This window comes from Chelonia mydas, chromosome 5 (genome assembly GCF_015237465.2).
Source record: "Chelonia mydas isolate rCheMyd1 chromosome 5, rCheMyd1.pri.v2, whole genome shotgun sequence".
Taxonomy (NCBI): Eukaryota; Metazoa; Chordata; order Testudines; family Cheloniidae; genus Chelonia; species Chelonia mydas.
The window spans coordinates 117,107,895-117,128,877 of NC_051245.2; the positions used below are offsets into that span (position 1 = coordinate 117,107,895).

The 20,983-nt window shown below is 41.5% G+C and overlaps 1 protein-coding gene across 1 annotated transcript in view; it reads right to left on the reverse strand.

Annotated features, from left to right (window-relative positions):
- MUSK (muscle associated receptor tyrosine kinase) overlaps positions 1-20,983 on the reverse strand; it is an 89,674-nt gene that overhangs the window by 35,636 nt on the left and 33,055 nt on the right. The window contains exon 6 of the mRNA XM_037902969.2: positions 6,342-6,466. Within this exon, the coding sequence (XP_037758897.1) occupies positions 6,342-6,466 (125 nt within the window). The remainder of the gene's footprint in view (positions 1-6,341; positions 6,467-20,983) is intronic.

Consider the following 20,983-nt stretch of genomic DNA (forward strand, 5'->3'; position numbering starts at 1 on the left):
GCTCCTCAAGTCTTCTCTACTTACAGACACCATCTCAGGGCTTCCCTTGCAGGAACCTATGCTACCCTTGTACTGTGCTGCCCCCCATTGTCTCTGTCTGTGCGCCCTAGCCTTCTCTCAGTCAGAGAGACCTGTCTCCTCTGCCATTTCTTCCTCCTCCCCCAACTAAACTCCTTCAGTTTATTTATTAGGGCTTATCTCCATGCCTTTTGGCAATGAGCCAATTAGCTGCTCACCGCCCCAGGAGCAATGCATGACTAATAAGGTGCATTTGCTGGCCTTGCAGATGATGGCGGGGTTAAGCCCTATCACACAGATGCATGCGATTATTATTGTCTATTTTTACTGCAGTGGTGGCTATGGGCCCAAATTCTGGACCAGGACCCCACTGTGCTAGGAGAGGAACAAACACAAAACCAAAAGACATCCCCACCCCTTACATCCATGACATCAGCTTCGGAGGAAAGGAATGCATTCTTTCTTAAACATTTACCTGTGTTCATGATTAGATAATTGAGCAAAGAGAGTTTGTCCTGCCCCTACTTCTTTGGATGCAAAACTGCAATCATTCTTGCTGGTATGGAAAAGGAATTTCTTCAGAGCCTGAACCCAGGTCTCCTGGATTTCAACCAGGTGCAATAATAGTTGAGCTAGTACACCAGGCTGACTGGGCTTTAATACGTTTCTTCCTTGAAATGCTTCTCTTACATTTCAGACTTCATCCTTAGACCGTGCTGTTAGCTTCTCTGCAAGCATGGAGCCTGTCAGTTAATTTATTTTTCACCGAAACTTCTGATCCATGGATCACTGTCTCAGAATAAGCCTCCCTCCCTTCCTCTGAACTCTTCTTCCTGTGTATCCAATCAGTGCCAAAACATGAAAGGGTCTGAGTCAAGTCTGGGATCTTCTGTGGAGTTTTACTCAGCGTAATGGGCCTCAGAAAGGAAATCTGAGAACAGTGAGTCAGGACTGTTCCTTCTCAGCCTGGATCACACAATACAAAATGCTTTGCTTGCCAGGTCAGTTGATAGAAATTTCAGGAACAGGGGAATATGCTACAGTTGAAAATAATCCAATAACCAATTTCAGCTCAAGGCCTCTTTGTGTGAAAACGATCCCCTTTGACTTTGCTTGCAAACAGCTAGAGCATTACCAACTGTCTCTTGCATTATGTAAAACAGCATGAGAGAGCCTGAGGTAGCTTTTGCTGTGTTGTTGTAGCCATGTTGGTCACAGGGTAGTAGAGAGACCAGATGGGTGAGGTAATATCTTTTATTGGACCTAAGTCTATGGCCCAGATCTGAGGAAGCATTCTGTGTAAGCTTGAACGCTGGACTCTCTCGCCGACAGAAGTTGGTCCAAAAAAATATATTACCTCGCCCACCTTGTCTTTCTGATGTAGCTCTTGAAAATTTCAGGTCATTGTATTTTTAGACCTTACAAATTGGCTGTTAATTTTTCTACTTGGAACCTGAGATTGTCTTCATTAAATGTATTGATTTCCTTTACTTGTTAAAGAAATTGTGTACGTTTTTTTTTTTCCTTCCCCCAGTAGGATTTTCTTTAACTTTTTAAAATTCCATTTTGGAATCTAAGAAGGAAGAGGCTTTTACCACATCTTTGTGTTTTAGCTTAATTCTCACTTGCAGTACAACAAAGAGTTATAGGTCAGTCCCTTGATGTCTTGCAATGGCTAACGAGGGGAAACAGGATTGGAACAGTATTTTTGTTTGTTTGTTCATTGGGAAGTCAAGACAGCTGCTGTTTAGAGGAACTTTCATCTTTCTGTTCCATGGCAGTTTAATGACTACAGTGCTTTCATCTCGTTAAACTTCAGGACAATTACAGGTCAGCACCCAGAGACTATAACAACACAGACACTGCAGGGATCACAGCCTCAAATTACTCGCTGTTGCTTGCTTGCAAGTCAGTCTTTAAATACATGTGCTCGATTCCACCTGTTTCCTGGTTTAACTTTACTAAAGGCAGGCACTCATTAAAGAAAGGTCTCCTTACCATATTTAAAGCTATGTGGTCGTGAAGGCATTCCTCTTGGGACTGATTTTGCCTCGGAGGCATAGAGGCTGGAGCGGATCTGACCCCAGCCCAAACGATGCCCAGTTAAGAAATGGATTGAGTATACAAAGTTCAGCCCTTGGCTGGAGGCCAGGTGTATTGATCAGACCCTCTTTTCTCTGGGATAAGTTTGTAGTGACTGGATCTATTCAGAACAAAGGCAATAGTAAATCACCAGGTCAGGCAAAGGAGCTGGAAGTTGCTGTGGGAGAAGATATTGATACTACAGACAACAGGCATTTAGGATCCTGTGCTGAGAGCTCCTTTTGATATATTGAGGCCTATTTAGTGGTAAGGGGAGGGGAGATCTTGCTTTTTGGAAGGCTCCTGCAAAGAAGGCAGAGAATTCTGTGGTTCTACTGTTTTCTCAGCTGTTCTGCCGCTCTTCCATAGGAGTGTGATCTCAGATATAAGAGCAGCAGAGAGTGGCTATGAAAGAATATAAGAACACACCTTGCCCAGCACCCAGGAGAACACGCCACAGAAATCTGGAGAGTGAATGTGAATGATGGGGACTGCATGTGATTCATACCGAATGCATGAACCGCAAGGCAAGCACATGGGAGTATAATGCCGCAAAGATGCCACAACTAGAAAGATAATGTAGGAGTCATCAGTTAGTACTGTTACACATGGTCTTACAAGATCTTTTTCTTAGCGTTTGGCCCCTGTGCAGTCTTGGACGCATTGTTGCTAGTTTTGTGATATCAGTACCTTTTGGTGGAGCAGTTGCAAGCAGAGGAGAGTTTGCTCTCTGTCTTAATCTCTGTAACTCCTGTTAATCCTTGGTACAAATTTTCTTCCCAGGAACCAGGTCTTGGCATTTGAGCTGTGATTCCTGAAAGAGGAGATTGCCTTGCCTGGTGTTTGTGACCGCCTGTTTTCAAGGGCTGTTGTTAATTTTACACTGAATACAAGTTGCACTAAAAAATACCCAGACTCCACCTCACTGATTTCTCCTCCAACGGAAAACTGATCTGCAAAGCCCAGCATCTGCTAGCATACTGCAGAAGGGCGAAGATGGTGCCTACCTTCTAGGTCATTACACAGTGCTCACCTCCAAAAGCTTATGCCACTAGAAAGATACACTGTCGGAAATAGGTCCCAATAACATTTGATCTTGCAAAATATTAAACCCAGCTATAAAAAAAGTTGTGCTATACGGTCCAAAAACTGAATGCGGAAAGAGTCTGATTTTCATTCAGACCTCAAGCAAGCTTTCTCATGTAATATGCTCATCCACTTTGGGTACTCAAATATGTGTCCCTGCAGATCACAAAGCCTGCACATACTGAACCCTAATGGATAGAGGGGATCAATAGAAAAGAATGAGGGTGAAAAGTAAAGTGTCCCTAAAGATCTTCTACCAGGGTTACTAAAGATGAATTAAAGGAATTGAGGATGTATAGAAAAGGCCATTTGACTACTCATAAGATGATATACAAGTAGCCAACTGACAAAGTAGTTAAGGCAATATTCTGCCCTTGCCATCCCTAAGCAGTGAGGTAATGGAGAGCAGAAGGTTCCTTAGCCATTCTGCCTGGGGACAGCAAGTTCGGGAGCATTCCTTGTGTATCAGCAGTTGTCATAAATATAAAGGGAAGGGTAACTACCTTTCTGTCCACAGTGCTATAAAATCCCTCCTGGCCAGAGGCAAAACCCTTTCACCTGTAAAGAGTTAAGAAGCTAAGATTTTGGCACCTGACCAAAATGACCAATGAGGAGACAAGATACTTTCAAAGCTGGAAGAACAAAGGGTCTGACTGTCTGTGTGATGCTTTTGCCGGGAACAGATCAGAAATGCAGCCTTATACCTGTTAGTTAGTAAGTAATCTAGCTAGAAATGTGTTAGATTTCCTTTTGTTTAAATGGCTGGTAAAATAAGCTGTGCTGAATGGAATGTATATTCCTGTTTTTGTGTCTTTTTGTAACTGAGGTTTTGCCTAGAGGGATTCTCTATGTTTTGAATCTGATTAACCTGTAAGGTATTTACCATCCTGATTTTACAGAGGTGATTCTTTTACCTTTTCTTTAATTAAAATTTTTCTTTTAAGAACATGATTGATTTTTCATGGTTCTTGAGATCCAAGGGTTTGTGTCTGTGTTCACCTGTACAAACTGGTGAGGATTTTTATCAAGCCTTCCCCAGGAAAGGGGGTGTAGGGCTTGGGGGGATATTTTTGGGGAAACACATCTCCAAGTGGGCTCTTTCCCTGTTCTTTGTTTAACACGCTTCGTAGGGTTCAAGGACATAGGGTTCAAGGACAAGGCAAAGTTTGTACCTTGAGGAAATTTTTAACCTAAGCTGGTAAGAATAAGCTTGGGGGGGGGGTCTTTCATGCAGGTCCCCACATCTGTACCCTAGAGTTCAGAGTGGGGAAGGAACCTTGACAGCAGTCTTGGGACATCACCCATAAACCAGCAGAACATGCTTCCTGGGAGTCATGTCTAATACTCAGTGGAGCTGCTGGTCCATTGCTTGTTTTAATTTTCACAGTAGAGGACATTGCTCCCCATGCCCTCGTCCTGCTGTGTGCAGCCATTCTGGGCAGGCAAAAATTTTGTCCTTAATGCAGAACATGAGTGGGGGCAGTTCACAAATTCGGAAAGCATTTTAGGCAGGATTTTTTGCAGGTTCTAGCAGTACCTGCGTTAATACAGAGAGATCATAAAAAGTTATTGTCAATGGGGAATCATCAAATAGGGCTGTTTCTAAAGGGATCGGTACTGGGTCTGATGCTATTCAACATTTCTATCAGTGATCTGAAATCACAGCAGATCAAATTTGCAGATGGCACAAGGATTGGTAGAGTGGTCAATAAGGATGAGGACAGGGCGGTCATGCAGCACGATCTGGATGGCTTGATAAGCTGGGCCCATTTAAACAAAATGCATTTTAATACAGCCAAAGGTCATTCAGCTATGAACAAAGAATATAGGTCATACCTACAAAATGGGGGACTGTGTCCTGGAAAGCAGTGACTCTAAAAAGGATTTAGGGGATATAATGGACAAGTAACTCAACATGCGTGATGCTATGGCAAAAGAAGGTCTGATGAGCTCCTTGGAGGGTCATGAGCAGGTTTAGGGAGGTGATTTTACCTCTGTATATGGCATTGGTGAGACTGGTAATAGAATCATATCTTCTGGTGTCCACATTTTAAAAAGTATGTTGAAAATTGCACAGGATGCAGAGACACAAAATGATTTGAGGGCTGTAGACAACGCTTTATGGTGAGAGACTTCAAGAACTCAAACTGTTTAGATCAGCAGAAAGAACATTGAGAACTGATTTGGTTATGGTGCATAAGTACTTTCACAGAGAGTAGATACCAGGTACTGAAAGGCTTCTCAATCAATGTAGAAAGGCAGAACAAGAAACAAGACATTAAAACCAGACAAATTCAAATTAGAAATAAGGCACGCTTTTTTAACGGTGAGGGAGATTAAGCATTGGACCATATTACCAAGGGACGTGGTGGATTCTCCAACTCTGAATGTTTTCTGATCAAGATTGGGTGCCCTTCCGGAAGACATGCTTTAGCAAAACACAAGTTATTGGGCTTATTACAGGTGTAACTGGGTGAAATTTAAGGTCCTGTGTTATACAGGAGGTCAGACTAGATGACCCAATGGCTCTTTCTGGCCTTAAAGTCAATGAACCTATAAATATTATGTGTGGGCAGTTTGTTATAAAGATATCTTGCCCTAATATATCCTGGCACATACCCTCCCCGCAATCTAGCTAGAAGAACATCAACCTGGTACTAACATCTCACAGCAGTCCCATGCTATGGTTCTCTCTGTAAACAGAGTCAGCATGTCATCTTTTTGCCCTATTATTATTAATATATTTGGCTACCTATCAAAGGGATCATTAAAAGGCAAGTCAGAAAAGATGGTGAGAAAAGCCCCATAAAACACTAAATCAAACCTGCAGCTCTATTGACGTAGAGCACTACTACTAATAACCATACTTGACACACTTTGCATCTAAGGATTACCAAGCACTTTGCAATCATGAACAGGTCACTCAACCCAACATCTCAACGAAGCAGGTAAGCACTGTACGATTATCCACAGTTTACAGATGGGGAAAATGAGACTCAGCGAGGTTCAGTGATTTGTCCAAGGTGGCACGCCACATCATTTCAGACAGGAATAGAACCCAACTTCCTGACTCCCAGTTCTGTGTTTTATTCATTAGATCATGCTGCTTCCTGATACCAGCCCTCATTAGTCAGAGGTATAAAAGGAGCACTTACAGCTTTTCCATTTTCAAGCCACGTGACAGTGGGAACGGGAATGCCTGTTGCTGCGCACCGCAGAGTCACCACAGACCCAAAGGTGACATTGTGGGATTCAGGAGCCTTCAGGATTCTGGCAAAAACTGTTAAGAAGACAAAGGTACTAGTTAAGTGACTATTTAAAGATGAAGCTCAGACACGCTTCCTCTTCAGTAAATCTTGAAAGAGGTGGCAGTCCAAGCCCTGCAGTGAATAAAAACATTGCATACATTCACTCATAAATGAGAGAACTTTTTTTCCCCCCAAGACTGTCATCTTTATATACACTACACAATACTAGCCAAATTTTGCCTTCCGATTTTTGTGGGCAACTCCAACAAACTGCAGAGGTGCATGTGCAAGAATTTGGAGGGCAGAGTTTGGTGTAGTGGGATAAACCCATGTACAGTGCATTGGTGTGGGGCAATTTACAATAAATGCACAACAAGCTGTTTCTGCACAGCATAACCTGATCTCTTGTCTACAAATAGTGAAACCTATTTTAAGCTATTGCCCAAGGAACCAGCAGAAATCAGTCATGCACACCATTAACAAGGCATGGGGGAGGTGCTTTTCACTAAAGTTCAGACAGAATTGTACTGGGAACCTTGGAGATAAGGTCTTACCACAGAAAATCCCCGGCTCCTGAAATTCTCCACTCCCATCGTATTATCCCCCAAGGGAGGAGTGGCTAGCATTGCACCGAGAGGCAGAACTTGCAGAGGTCAAGGTTCTATGGGAAAGCAGGGTCGAACCACATGGATCCAAGAGCAACCATGAGCTGTCTCTCTGTCCCCACACAGCTCCATACCCTGTCCACACCCAGTGCTGGCAGCATGTCAGCTAGTGGTCACAAAATAGGAATTTTTCTGCAGTAATTTTTTACCTTTTTTGGAAAAAAAAAATCCAAACTGAAATATTTAGATTCTGAAATGCCACCCATTGCCTCATGATCTCCTTGATTGTCCAGGCTCCCTCGTCAGATTAATCTCCCCTGATACACTACGGGCACCTCTGTTGGCAAGGGGAACTAATGCATCATGGGGGTCCCTGAACCTGGTGCATATTGGGAGAGGTAGTCTGGCTGGGGAGCCCAGCCCAGAGAGGAGAATGGGCTCATGAGATTTTCCCAGTTGAAATATTTTGGGTTTTGGCCCCAAATTGAGAATATTTTGAAATCACTCCAATAGGCGTCAAGGAACCCACAGGTTAAGAACTGCTCACAGGAGACCGTGTCATACTATCAGGTTTTAAGTAGAAATCTCTACTGAAATCATCAGGAACTTCTACTTAAAAACTGATGGCATGAAATCATTAACTTGGGGGTGCTTTTAGTAGAGTAGGATTCACAGTATGAGACAAAGTTCCCCAACAACCTTACGTACCCCAGACTCCCAGAAGCTTGCCAGACGTCCACCTCTTACCCCTAATAACACCAAGTTCTCTCCTGCCATTATGACCCAACAAAGTCTTAATGTCAACTGACAAGGGGGTGCAAAGGGGTACAGGTATCTCCTGGTTCTGATAAGTACATTCAGGTTCATCAAAGAATGCCACGTGAGGTCTCCAATGAAAGCCAGTGTTACGCTGGTCACCAGTCTCACTGTGAAATGTATGTACATGCACTATGCAAGGAGTTACGTATCAATCAGAAAATTGTTCTTAATCACGTAAGTTAAGAACAGGTCACCAAAAGGTGATATGCCTGAGTCTGGTTCCTCCAGACAAGAGGTAGGAAACATGTCTCTCCATCAGGATGTCAGTGAAGCACTGTAAGCTAGCACAGCAAAGGCACACTTACATACAAAGTCAAATGTTAATGGAGAGATGTAAACTCAATGAGAAAGGAGCTCACAGGAAAAAACAAGCCATGGGGGTATCATCTCTAACGGTACAGACAATGAACTTTGTCGTTATTACTAAAAGGCAAAGAAGTCTCTGTTATCCAGCACCAAGGAAGTAACCGGACAGTGTGCTTGCATTCATGAAAGTGGGGTCTCAGCCTGCCTTGGTTGGAAATGCTGCAAAGGACTTTGAGTGAGACAAACTTCTTTAGACAGGAGGTTAACATGGTAGTTAAGTTTAGTCTCTAGAAAGTGTGTTACGATTTTGTTTTATATTTAACCATTTGCTTCCATTATCCTCACTCACCATCTCCTGAATCTGTCTTTGACCATAAACTTATTTGTGTTCACTATAAACATATCCCAGTGCTGTGGTGTTAAGCAAAGTGCTGGTCCTGAATTGAATCTTACAAGCTGGTACGTTCTGTTCTTTTGGGTACAGCAGGCCTGGTAATTCTGTGAGTTGGATAAGGGGCCAGACACTGCAGGGAACAGAGAGCGAGGCCTGAAAGGCAGAGGGTGGTGGTTTCAGGGAGCTGATCCACAGCAGGCACGGACAAGACTGATTCATGTTAAGGGCAGGTGGTGGTGAGTAGCCTCACAACCCTGGGTACTCCTGGGGCAGAGGGAAACAGGACAAAGCTAATGGGAAGGAGGGATTGGGGAGGTTAAGGGGGGAAAAGGGCAAAATGAGGGAATGTTCCCCACCGATCATATAGACTCCCTACTCCTACCTCCTGCAAGTCCTTCCTCCTTCTACCCCTATAAGAACACCAATTTTCTCCACCCCCTTCCCCAACAATCCCTCTTCCAGACTCTGCCCACACACCCATCCCAGCAGCTCCTGGCTCCTTCCAATACCCTGGTCCCTGCTGGTTTCCTGAATGCTTATTATGGGGGGAGTTGTAATGAGGCCCTGAGTTCCTCCCAGATCCCTTTGCTTTGAGGTGAGCTGGAATAGGTTCCTTCTTCCTCCCCCTGCTGCTGCCACTGACTGAAGGACCCAGAGAGGGAAATCAGTGGCTCTCTCTCACCATGAAGGAATGTCACACATGGATCGAATCTGCAGGTATTTCAGACTCTGGGAGCACTGGCTCACAAGATTACCAGACTGGATCAAACCATCTTGTTCAGTATCCTGTCACCAAGAGTGGCCAGGAGTACGGTACCAGAAACCCCCCAGAAGTCAATTATGAGATAACTTGCCCTCAGGGAAAGTTTTCTCCTAGTCCCCCATAGTAAGAGTCTGGCTTATGCCCTGAAGCATGAGGGTTTACAGCCCTTCTTGTTTATTTTTAAACAATATTTACTATAATAGCTCTCGGTATTCCAGTTATTCACAGAAATGTCTGCTCCTATGTGAATCCCGCTGAGCTCTGCAGGGTAAGAGACAGGCATGGAACTTGTGGGGATTCCAATGCATTCAGGCTGTGCTTGCAGGCCTTGCAAACTCTGCTGCTATTGAGATGGGGTTGATGGACACAGAACACTGAATGCGTAATGTTTGAGCATGATCTAAGGTCTTGATAATGGCAGTTATGCTCTGGGTTGCATTAGGGGCTGGAGGAAAAACCCCCTGCCCTAGGCAGAGCTCAGGAAAGCTTGGTGCCAGCCCTCCCAATAGCATAGTCATACACGGAGACTGTGAGCCAGCTCTGCTAATCATCATGGATGTGGGAAGATGCGGCCAAGGCTTCGTCTCTTCCTTGCCCTTTCTGCTCCAAGAGGGCACTAGCAAGAAGTTGTCACTATATACAGGAGACTTGGACACTCCCCTAGTCTTATGCACATGGTCATGGTCCAACAAGGGTACGTCTACATTGCAACGGTGAGCGAACCTCCCAGCCCGGGTAGACAGACTCATGATAGCGGGCCTTGAGCTAGTGCTAGTAGGGTTCAAGCTAGCGTGCTAAAAATAGCAATGTGTTTGTTCTGGCTCAGGCTGGAGCTTGGGCTCTCAAGCCTAGGAACTTGGGTGGAATTGAGAGCCTGAGCTTCCTCCTGAGCTGGAATGGCCAGACTGCTATTTTTAGTGCACTAGCTTGAGCCTGTCTTGTACAAGTCTAGCTACCTGGGCAGGGAGACTCGCTCCCAGCTGTCCTGTAGACATACCCCAACAGTCTGGCCCTTTACTATATAGTCACTAGTGTGTCTCCATCTTCTACAAACTCTCTTCAGTGAGTGTTGTAGGGGTCTTTTCTTCTGAAAGACCACATACATACAAGACTAGCATTTACATGAAAAGAATTTCCTTATTCATTGTCTTGGGAAGGTAATTTGAACGCATTATCTTCCTATATCCTTGAACCTGGTGTTTGCACTGTATATAGAAATGAGCACTTGTAAGACACAGGTTTCATCTAGTTTCACAGGACCTAAGTTAGCTATTTACATTTTGCTCTGGTTATGCAGGCTTGGCAGAATTGGATTTTTTTTTGTATAATTTTGATGGATAATATTGATGTTTATTTTTAAGTATTAAGGTTTCCGTCAATTTTAAATTTTCACAGTTATGGGAACTTATGAGGGGGGTGTCAGACAATTATTTAATGACAGTGTATGCACAGATTTAAAAGGTTAAAGCTTAATAATTTTTAGGATTGTCGATTAATTGCAGCTAGCTCACGCGATTAACTCAAAAAGATTAATCGCAGTTTTAATCGCACCATTAAACAATAGAATACCAATTGAAATTTATTAAATATTTGTGGATGTTTTCTACATTTTCAAATATATTGATTTCAGTTACAACACAGAATACAAAGTGTACAGTGCTCACTTTATATTTATTTTTATTACAAATATTTGCACTGTAAAAATGACAAACAAAAGAAATAGTATTTTTCAATTCACCTCCTACAAGTACTGTAGTGTAATCTCTTTATCGTGAAAGTTCAGCCTAAAAATGTAGATTTTTTTTGTTAACTGCACTCAATAGCCAAACAATGTAAAACTTTAGAGCCTACAAGTCCACTCATTCCTATTTCTTGTTCAGCCAATCACTAAGACAAACAAGTTTGTTTACATTTACAGGAGATAATGCTGCCCACTTCTTATGTACAATGTCATCTGAAAGTGAAAAAAGGCATTCACATGGCACTTTTGTAGCCAGCATTGCAAGGTATTTATGTGCCAGATATGCTAAACATTCATATGCCTCTTCACGCTTTGACCACCATTCCTGAGGACATGCTTCCATGCTGATGATGCTTGTTCAAAAAAATGTGTTAATTAAATTGTGACTGAACTTCTTGGAGAAGAATTGTATGTCTCCTGCTCCATGGTTTTACCCACATTTTACCTTTTTTTTTTTTTTTTTTTTTTTTTTTGTGTTCTGGTAGTCTAGGATGATGACCCAGCATATGTTGTTTGATTTAAGAACAGTTTCACTGCAGATTTGACAAAACATAAAGATTTCTAAAGATAGCTATAGCACTCAACCCAAGGTTTAAGAAAATGAAGTGCCATCCAAAATCTGAGAGGGATGAGGTCTGGAGCATACTTTCAGAAGTTTTAAAAGAGCAACACTCTGACACAGAAACTACAGAACCCAAACCACCAAAAAAGAAAATCAACCTTCTGCTGGTGGCATCTGACTCAGATGATGAAAATGAACATGCGTTGGTCCGCACTGCTTTGGATCGTTATCGAGTAGAACCCATCATCCGCATGGACGCATGTCCTCTGGAATGGTGGTTGAAGCATGAAGGGACATACGAATCTTTAGTGCATCTGGCACATAAATATCTTGTGACGCTGGCTACAACAATGCCATGAGAAAGCCTGTTCTCACTTTCAGGTGACATTATAAACAAGAAGCGGGCAGCATTATCTCCTGCAGATATAACCAAGCATTTGTCTGAGTGATTGGCTGAACAAGAAGTAGGACTGAATGGACTTGTAGACTCTCTAAAGTTTTACATTTTTATTTTTGAATGCAGTTATTTTTGTACATCTCCATTTATAAGTTCAACTTTCATGATAAAGAGATTGCACTACAGTATTTGTATTAGGTAAATTGAAAAATACTGTTTCTTTTGTTTTTTTACAGTGCAAATATTTGTAATCAGAAATAAATATAAAGTGAGCATTGTACACTTTGTATTCTGTGTTGTAATTGAAATCAATATATTTCAAAATGTAGAAAATGTCCAAAATACTTAAATAAATGGTATTCTATTATTTAACAGCACAATTGTGCAATTAATCACAATTAATTTTTTAATCACGCGATTAATGGCTATTCATTTTTAATCGCTTTTCAGCCCTAATAATTGTTAAAATATCACGTCAAAATATACAGTGTAAATATCATTAAACCAAACTCAAATAAGTTCTCAAGAAGCATTTTTCTTACTTTGCCTATCTGTAAGCGTAGATTATCATCTATGGAAATACTCTGTTGGTTTGTGTGTGTATGGTATGACATTGGCACTTATCGACATTGACCTATAAAAATCTAATCCTCCCAAGGCTATGGTAATTGCAGCTTTACATATCAGCAGTCTTTTTTTTTAGGATTCCTTGGCAATCTATATGGGATACAAAAGTCTTTTCACAGTGGAGAAATTCCTCTGCAAGCTGGAGCATTTAACATGCAGTCAGATATTCCATTGATGCAGTCTGTCCTACTACTACCTGGGGTTCTTTCATCTCCCCGTTCACTACTATCCATAAATCTTGGAGCTCTCCCTAGAATACGGTTGTTTTGAAAAGCTATTACCTTGCTAGGAAAAAACATGCTTTGATACTAGACACTGTAGCTTAGAAGCTGAAGGCTTATTCCTCTGGATGAGCATGCTGTGGTTTTATCCCTTCTTCCTGCACAGAAATGGAATTGTCTGATATTCATCTCAGCAGGATGCTGTACCACTACTGACTCCAGATTGTACCCACACACAACGCCACACATCCTGATTGACTCAGGGGGGGTCCAATTTGCATAATGACAGTACAGCCAACACTACTGCCAACCCTAAATATTCATAAACCGTGAGGTCAGGAGCCAAAAAACCCATGAGATCGATCTTTAAAAGTGTGAGATTTTAATAAAAATAATACAGTGGGATTCTTTTTATTTCCTGTCTAGTTTCTGAACCTTTCAGGTGTGCTTGTGTCACATTTTCAAGCTTTGCTTTGCAACCAGGAAAGCTTTAAAAAGTAAGAAACTTACTTTTTAAATAAATGAAAGCTGAGAGTCTCATATAGTCTCACAAAGTCACTTGCCTCCAGGAGCTGAGGCTGTAAGAAAAACACCAAGTATCACAAGACGCATAATAAAATCATGAGAGCTGGCAACGCTGATTAATAAAACCCTGTACTCTGACTGGCTGCATGACATTATTGGTGGTGGTGGTGTGTGTGTAAGAGAGAGAAAAATCAAGCAGATTCCATATGGAATCCATATGATCCATGTTTAATCAGAGTCCACCTCTGCTGCTGCGAGTCCCTGATCTCGCTTTATTGAAGAATCCATTTGGACTGTGAGCAGGATCTACTCCCCTAGTGTCAGCTGCAGAGATTGTGCTTCACTTAACCAGTTCTGGGGATTGGCATGAAATTAATGACTACATACATTTCTACACGGCAGTCGTGGTGATGCATGTCAATACAACATAATGTATGACGTTTTTTCAGACATGGTATTTGGAGAATTACTGGGATTTCATGCAGATTAATTGGAAATGTCAGAGGGTAAAAATGTCATAGTTTACATAGCTGACCTTTCAAGAAAAAGCTAACCCCAAGTCTCGTTGTCTCTGACCCATCTCAGTTTAAATTCCTCAGAAAGAATTAATGAATGTGATGGTTCGGGATCTAGATGACTGTACTTCTTATTGTCAAGAAGAGTGACCGACTTTGCAAAATATTTGTATGCTTTTATGAAGCATCTTGTGGGGCATGCACAAACAAAACAAAACCAAAATCACCCAAAGTCCTCAGTGGAAAGGAGGTGCTTTCAATCTATTTATTGCACTTTGGGTATAAAACGACTGGTGGAAAATATGTGGACATAGGCCAAGATTTAAAAAAAATCAGTGCCTAAAGTTAGGCTCCTAAATCTTGTTAGTCATCCAAATAAAAAGCCCCCATGTTGCCACCTCTTGTGATTTTATCCCGAGTCTCTTGATAGTTGATGTTTTTTCTTAAAGCCCCAGCTGCTGGAGTCAAGTGATTACATGAGACTCTCAGTTTCATTTTTTATAAAAGAGTAAATTTTTAGCCCTCGTGGCTGCAGACTGAAACCTGAAACCAATCAAGCCCTATATTAACAAAGGGCCAGATCCTGTAGCCTTTGCTCATGCAAAACTCCCATTGATGACAGTAGGAGCATTCTGTTTTAAAGGACTGGGGGGTCAGGTGCCCCACTTGGGAAGAAAAACAGAACTAATTAAAAGGACAAGAAAAGTCAGTCCGCATATCTATTCAAGGGACACCATCATAGGACCTAACCACATCAGCCACACCATCAGGGGCTTGTTCACCTGCACATGTACCAATGTGATATATGCCATCCTGGGCCAGAAATGCCTCTCTGCCATGTACGTTGGCCAAACCAGACAGTCTCTATGCAAAAGAATAAATGGACACAAATCTGACATCAGGAACTATAACATTCAAAAACCAGTAGGAGAACACTTCAACCTCCCTGGTCACTCAATAACAGACCTAAAAGTGGCAATTCTTCAACAACAAAACTTCAAAAACAGACTCCAACGTGAAACTGCAGAACTGGAATTAATTTGCAAACTGGACACCATGAAATTAGGCCTGAATAAAGACTGGGAGTGGTTGGGTCATTACAAAACCTAATTTTCCCCATATTAATTTCCCCCTACTGTTACTCACATCTTCTTGTTAACTGTTTGAAATGGGCCACTCTCATTACCACTACAAAAGTGATTTTTCCTCCCTTGGTATCCTACTGTTAATTGAATTGTCTTCTTAGACTGACCTCCCACTTGATATGGCAACTCCTATCTTTTCATGTGCTGTGTATTGATACCTGCTACTGTATTTTCCACTCCATGCATCTGATGAAGTGGATTCTAGCCCATGAAAGATTTATGCCCAAATAAATTTGTTAGTCTCTAAGGTACCACAAGGACTCCTTGTTGTTTTTGCAAGGAGTTTAGTCATTCAAATTTGTGAGAATGTGTTTTAATCTTTTCATGACATAAAAGATTTTATGGCTGTATTAAAATCCTATTGTTTGGACTGGATGATATTACTTCATTCTCAGAAATGAGAGCAGCTGGCCTCAGAACAGATGTCTCCTAGTAAGCCTGTAGTGATATAGTACATCATTTAGCAGGGCTGTAAAACAAAGGAGGACATTTATTAGGGGGCTTGGGATGAAGTTTAGTGTGCTGGCCTGGTTTATGACTGGCCAGATTTCATTTCTCGTTAATACAAGTAAGGAATTCAGTATTTTCCATTTTTTAAATAAATTTGAGAAGTCCTCAAATTAGCACCCCCAGCTTGGCAAATCTTAATGTAGATCCCATTTCTTAGAACACGGGGTCCCATCTGGAGGTTGTCTCTTCAGTGGTAGTGACAAATGTTTTCTTTCCTGTTAATAAAGACATTTTTCGTGGGGGGATGGGGGTGTGTGTGCGTGCGAGAGAGAGGATTAACAGCCTTGGAGATTGAAGTCCCCTCTATTTAACTACAGACCTGGTACAGCATGGGGACAGGCAGTGCCAGATTCTCTGCCAGTACAATAGGAAAAATTCATCCCTGACTTGCCTTCAGTGGCATTGTACCCCATTATCCCAGGACTGAGTGTGAGAGGGTAGTTCAGTCTCCATGACCTATTGTGCCCTTGGCTTCCCAGCTGCCAAGCAGGGTGCCAGTTACTTCCAATAGCAGTGATGTGTCCACTGTGATCTGGACTGAGATATATCTAAGGATGTTCATTGTTTATTACACTAGATTTTCACAACAGCTCCCATTTAGGTACCCAAGTGAAACTGCTCAGTGCTTGAAAATCTGGCTTCATTTGGCTGCCTAAATGGGAACTGAGCCCTTTTGAAAATCTGTCCTAGTACATGTATTTCAGTACTGCTCAGAGTCCCCAATCAGGATCGAATCTGCGCTGAAGAAATATAGACACAGCCCCTGCCCCAAGGCGCTTACAGGTTAAGAAATATAAAGATTTTCTCCATCAATCCATCTCCTGCTTTGCCCTGGAATGAAGTCATATTCTTCTGGTTATATATTATATTAAACTCCCTAGTTTATTGCCATGGAAATAGTTTTGCTCTCACCACTGTGGGCCTTATTTTGAAATATACCTCAGGTTTCATGCTCCCAGTTTTGTCTCTGTACATAATTAAAGGAAACGTTTTATGGTTATAAATAATTGCAGGTGCATTCTTTGGCATGGGGAGGTCTAGGGCAAAATTTTCAAACCTGGCACCTAAATCCATATATCGGTAGAAAAATAAGTGGCCTAATTTTCAAAGGTATTGAGCTCCCACCCATTACAGCTCTTGAAATTAGTGTTAGCACAACACTTCTGGAAATCAGGCTTCCTATTTAGATGCGTAGGTATGGATTTAGTTGCCTAACTTCAGGCACCGACTTTTGAAAACTTGCCCATAACTACCTTGTTGCTAGAAAATGTACTTGCAAGATTTTGCACACACAACATTTTCTATGGCAGAAAAAAAAACTTTGCTGAAGGAACACTAAGAGGAGAAACTCTACTGGGAGGGAAAATCCCTCTTTGAACAGGAATATATCTCATTTGTTCTAACAGAAATGAGGATAGTATGAAAGATATATAACTGTTTATGAAGTCTGTTTATTTGTGGTATATTTTTAAAACTCTCTCTATTTTGGTAGCTTATCTTTAAGGGCCGGCTTCCCTGCCATTCCATACACAGTCAAAACTGTTACTGAAGCCAATGTAAGATTCTGGAGGAAGTTTTAGCAGAGCTAGTGGTGTGGTGGGGTATAGATTGGGAATCAGGAGATCTGGGTTCAGTTCCCACAGACTTCACACGTGATCTTAAGCAAATCACTTACTCTCTCCCTGCCGCAGTTCCCCCATCCGATTGCTGCAGAGGTGCACGTGGATCGGACTGAGACTTCTCTTAGAGGAGAGTATACTGATAGAGATTCTCTAGGTTTTCATCAGGAGGAGAGGATAGAAGAGGATAAAGTATGGGCCAGATCAGACGAGAAACATTCACATAAAGAATCTGACCCATCAGAAAAGGGCAGACAAATAAACAGTGACAAGTTTTTAAAGTGCTTGTACACAAATGCTAGAAGTCTAAGTAATAAGATGGGTCAACTAGAGTGTCTCGTGTTAAAGGAGGATATTGATATAATAGGCATCACAGAAACCTGATGGAGTGAGGACAATCAATGGGACACAATCATTCCAGGGTACAAAATATATCAGAAAGACAGAACAGGTCGTGCGGGGCGAGGGGGGTGAGTGGCACTATATGTGAAAGACAATATAGAATCAAATGAAATAAAAATTTTAAATGAATCCACATGTTCCATAGAATCTCTATGGATAGTAATTCCATGCTCTAATAAGAATATAACAGTAGGGATCTATTATTGACCACCTGACCAGGATAGTGATAGTGACTGTCAAGGTTCCTTCCCCACTCTGAACTCTAGGGTACAGATGTGGGGACCTGCATGAAAAACCCCTTAAGCTTATTTTTACCAGCTTAGGTTAAAACTTCCCCAAGGTACGAACTATTTTACCTTTTGCCCCTGGACTTTATTGCTGCCACCACCAAGCGTCTAACAAATATAACAGGGAAAGAGCCCACTTGGAAACGTCTTTCCCCCCAAAATCCCCCCAAGCCCTACACCCCCTTTCGTGGGGAAGGCTTGATAAAAATACTCACCAATTTGCATAGGTGAACACAGACCCAAACCCTTGGATCTTAAGAACAATGAAAAATCAATCAGGTTCTTAAAAGAAGAATTTTAATGAAAGAAAAAGTAAAAGAATCACCTCTGTAAAATCAGGATGGTAAATACCTTACAGGGTAATCAGATTCAAAACATAGAGAATCCCTCTAGGCAAAACCTTAAGTTACAAAAAGACACAAAAACAGGAATATACATTCCATTCAGCAAAGCTTATTTTATCAGCCATTTAAACAAAACAGAATTTAACACATATCCAACTAGATTGCTTATTAACCCTTTACAGGAGTTCTGACCTGCATTCCTGCTCTGGTCCCGGCATAGGCAACACAGAGACAGAGAGAACCTTTGTTTCTCCCCCCCCTCCAGCTTTGAAAGTATCTTGTCTCCTCATTGGTCATTTTCGTCAGGTGCCAGCGAGGTTATCCTAGCTTCTTAACCCTTTACAGGTGAAAGGGTTTTTCCTCTGGCCAGGAGGGATTTAAAGGTGTTTACCCTTCCCTTTATATTTATGACAGTGATGATGAAATGCTAAGGGAGATTAGAGAGGCTATCAAAATAAAGAACTCAATAATACCGGGGGATTTCAATTATCCCCATATTGACTGGGTACATGTCACCTCAGGACCAAATGCAGAGACAAAGTTTCTCGATACTTTAAATGACTGCTTCTTGGAGCAGCTGGTACAGGAACCCACAAAAGGAGAGGCAACTCTTGATCTAGTCCTGAGTGGAGTGCAGGATCTGGTCCAAGAGGTAACTATAACAGGACCACTTGGAAATAATGACCATAATATAATAACATTTAGCATTCCTGTGGTGGGAAGAACACCTCAACAGCCCAACACTGTGGCATTTAATTTCAGAAAGGGGAACTATGCAAAAATGAGGAGGTTAGTTCAACAGAAATTAAAAGGTACAGTGAACTAGGGTGAAATCCCTGCAAGCTGCATGGACACTTTTCAAAGACACCATAATTGAGGCTCAACTTAAATGTATACCCCAAATTAAAAAACACAGTAAAAGAACTAAAAAAGAGCCACCGTGGCTTAGCAACCATGTAAAAGAAGCAGTGAGAGACAAAAAGGCATCTTTTAAAAAGTGGAAGTCAAATCCTAGTGAGGTAAATAGAAAGGAGCATAAACACTGCCAAATTAAATGTAAAAATATAATAAGAAAAGCCAAAAAGGAGTTTGAAGAACAGCTAGCCAAAAACTCAAAAGGTAATAACAAAATGTTTTTTAAGTACATCAGAAGCAGGAAGCTTGCTAAACAACCAGTCCAGCCCCTGGACGATCGAGATACAAAAGGAGCACTTAAAGACGATAAAGTCATCTCAGAGAAACTAAATGAATTCTTTGCTTCAGTCTTCATGGCTGAGGATGTTAGGGAGATTCCCAAACCTGAGCCGTCTTTTGTAGGTGACAAATCTGAGGAATTGTCACAGATTGAAATGTCACTAGAGGAGGTTTTGGAATTAATTGAGCAACTTAACAGTAACAAGTCACCAGGACCAGATGGCATTCACCCAAGAGTTCTGAAAGAGCTCAGATGTGAAATTGTGGAACTATTAACTATGGTTTGTAACCTGTCCTTTAAATCAGCTACTGTACCCAATGACTGGAAGATAGCTAATTTAACGCCAATATTTAAGAAGAGCTCTAGTGGTGTTCCTGGCAATTACAGACCGGTAAGTCTAACGTCAGTACCAGGCAAATTAGTTGAAACAATAGTAAAGAATAAAATTGTCAGACACATAGAAGAACATAAATTGTTGTGCAAAAGTCAATATAGCTTCTGTAAAGGGAGATCATGTCTTACTAATCTATTAGAGTTCTTTGAGGGGGTCAACAAACATGTGGACAAAGGGGATCCAGTGGACATAGTGTACTTAGATTTCCAGAAAGCCTTTGACAAGGTCCCTCACCACAGGCTCTTAGGTAAATTAAGTTGTCATGGGATAAGAGGGAAGATCCTTTCATGGGTTGAGAACTGGTTAAAAGACAGGGAACAAAGGGTAGGAATAAATGGTAAATTTTCAGATTGGAGAGGGGTAACTAGTGGTGTTCCCCAAGGGTCAGTCCTAGGACCAATCCTATTCAATTTATTCCTAAATGATCTGGAGAAAGGGGTAAACGGTGAGGTGGCAAAGTTTGCAGATGATACTAAACTACTCAAGATAGTTAAGACCAAAGCAGACTGTGAAGAACTTCAAAAAGATCTCACAAAACTAAGTGATTGGGCAACAAAATGGCAAATGAAATTGAATGTGGATAAATGTAAAGTAATGCACATTGGAAAAAATAATCCCAACTATACACACAATATGATGGGGGCTAATTTAGCTACAACTAATCAGGAGAAAGATCTTGGAGTCATCGTGGCTGGTTCTCTGAAGACGTCCACGCAGTGTGCAGCGGCAGTCAAAAAAGCAAATGGGATGATAGGAATCATTAAAAAAAGGGATAGAGAATAAGACGGAGAATATCTTATTGCCCTTATATAAATCCATGGTAAGCCCACATCTTGAATACTGCATACAGATGTGGTCCCCTCAACTCAAAAAAGATATACTGGCATTAGAAAAGGTTCAGAGAAGGGCAACTAAAATGATTAGGGGTTTGGAACGGGTCCCAGGTGAGGAGAGATTAAAGAGGCCAGGACTTTTCAGCTTGGAAAAGAGGAGACTAAGGGGAGATAGGATAGAGGTATATAAAATCATGAGTGGTGTGGAGAAAGTGAATAAGGAAAAGTTATTTACTTGTTCCCATAATATAAGAACTAGGGGCCACCAAATGAAATTAATGGGCAGCAGGTTTAAAACAAATAAAAGGAAGTTCTTCTTCACACAGCGCACAGTCAACCTGTGGA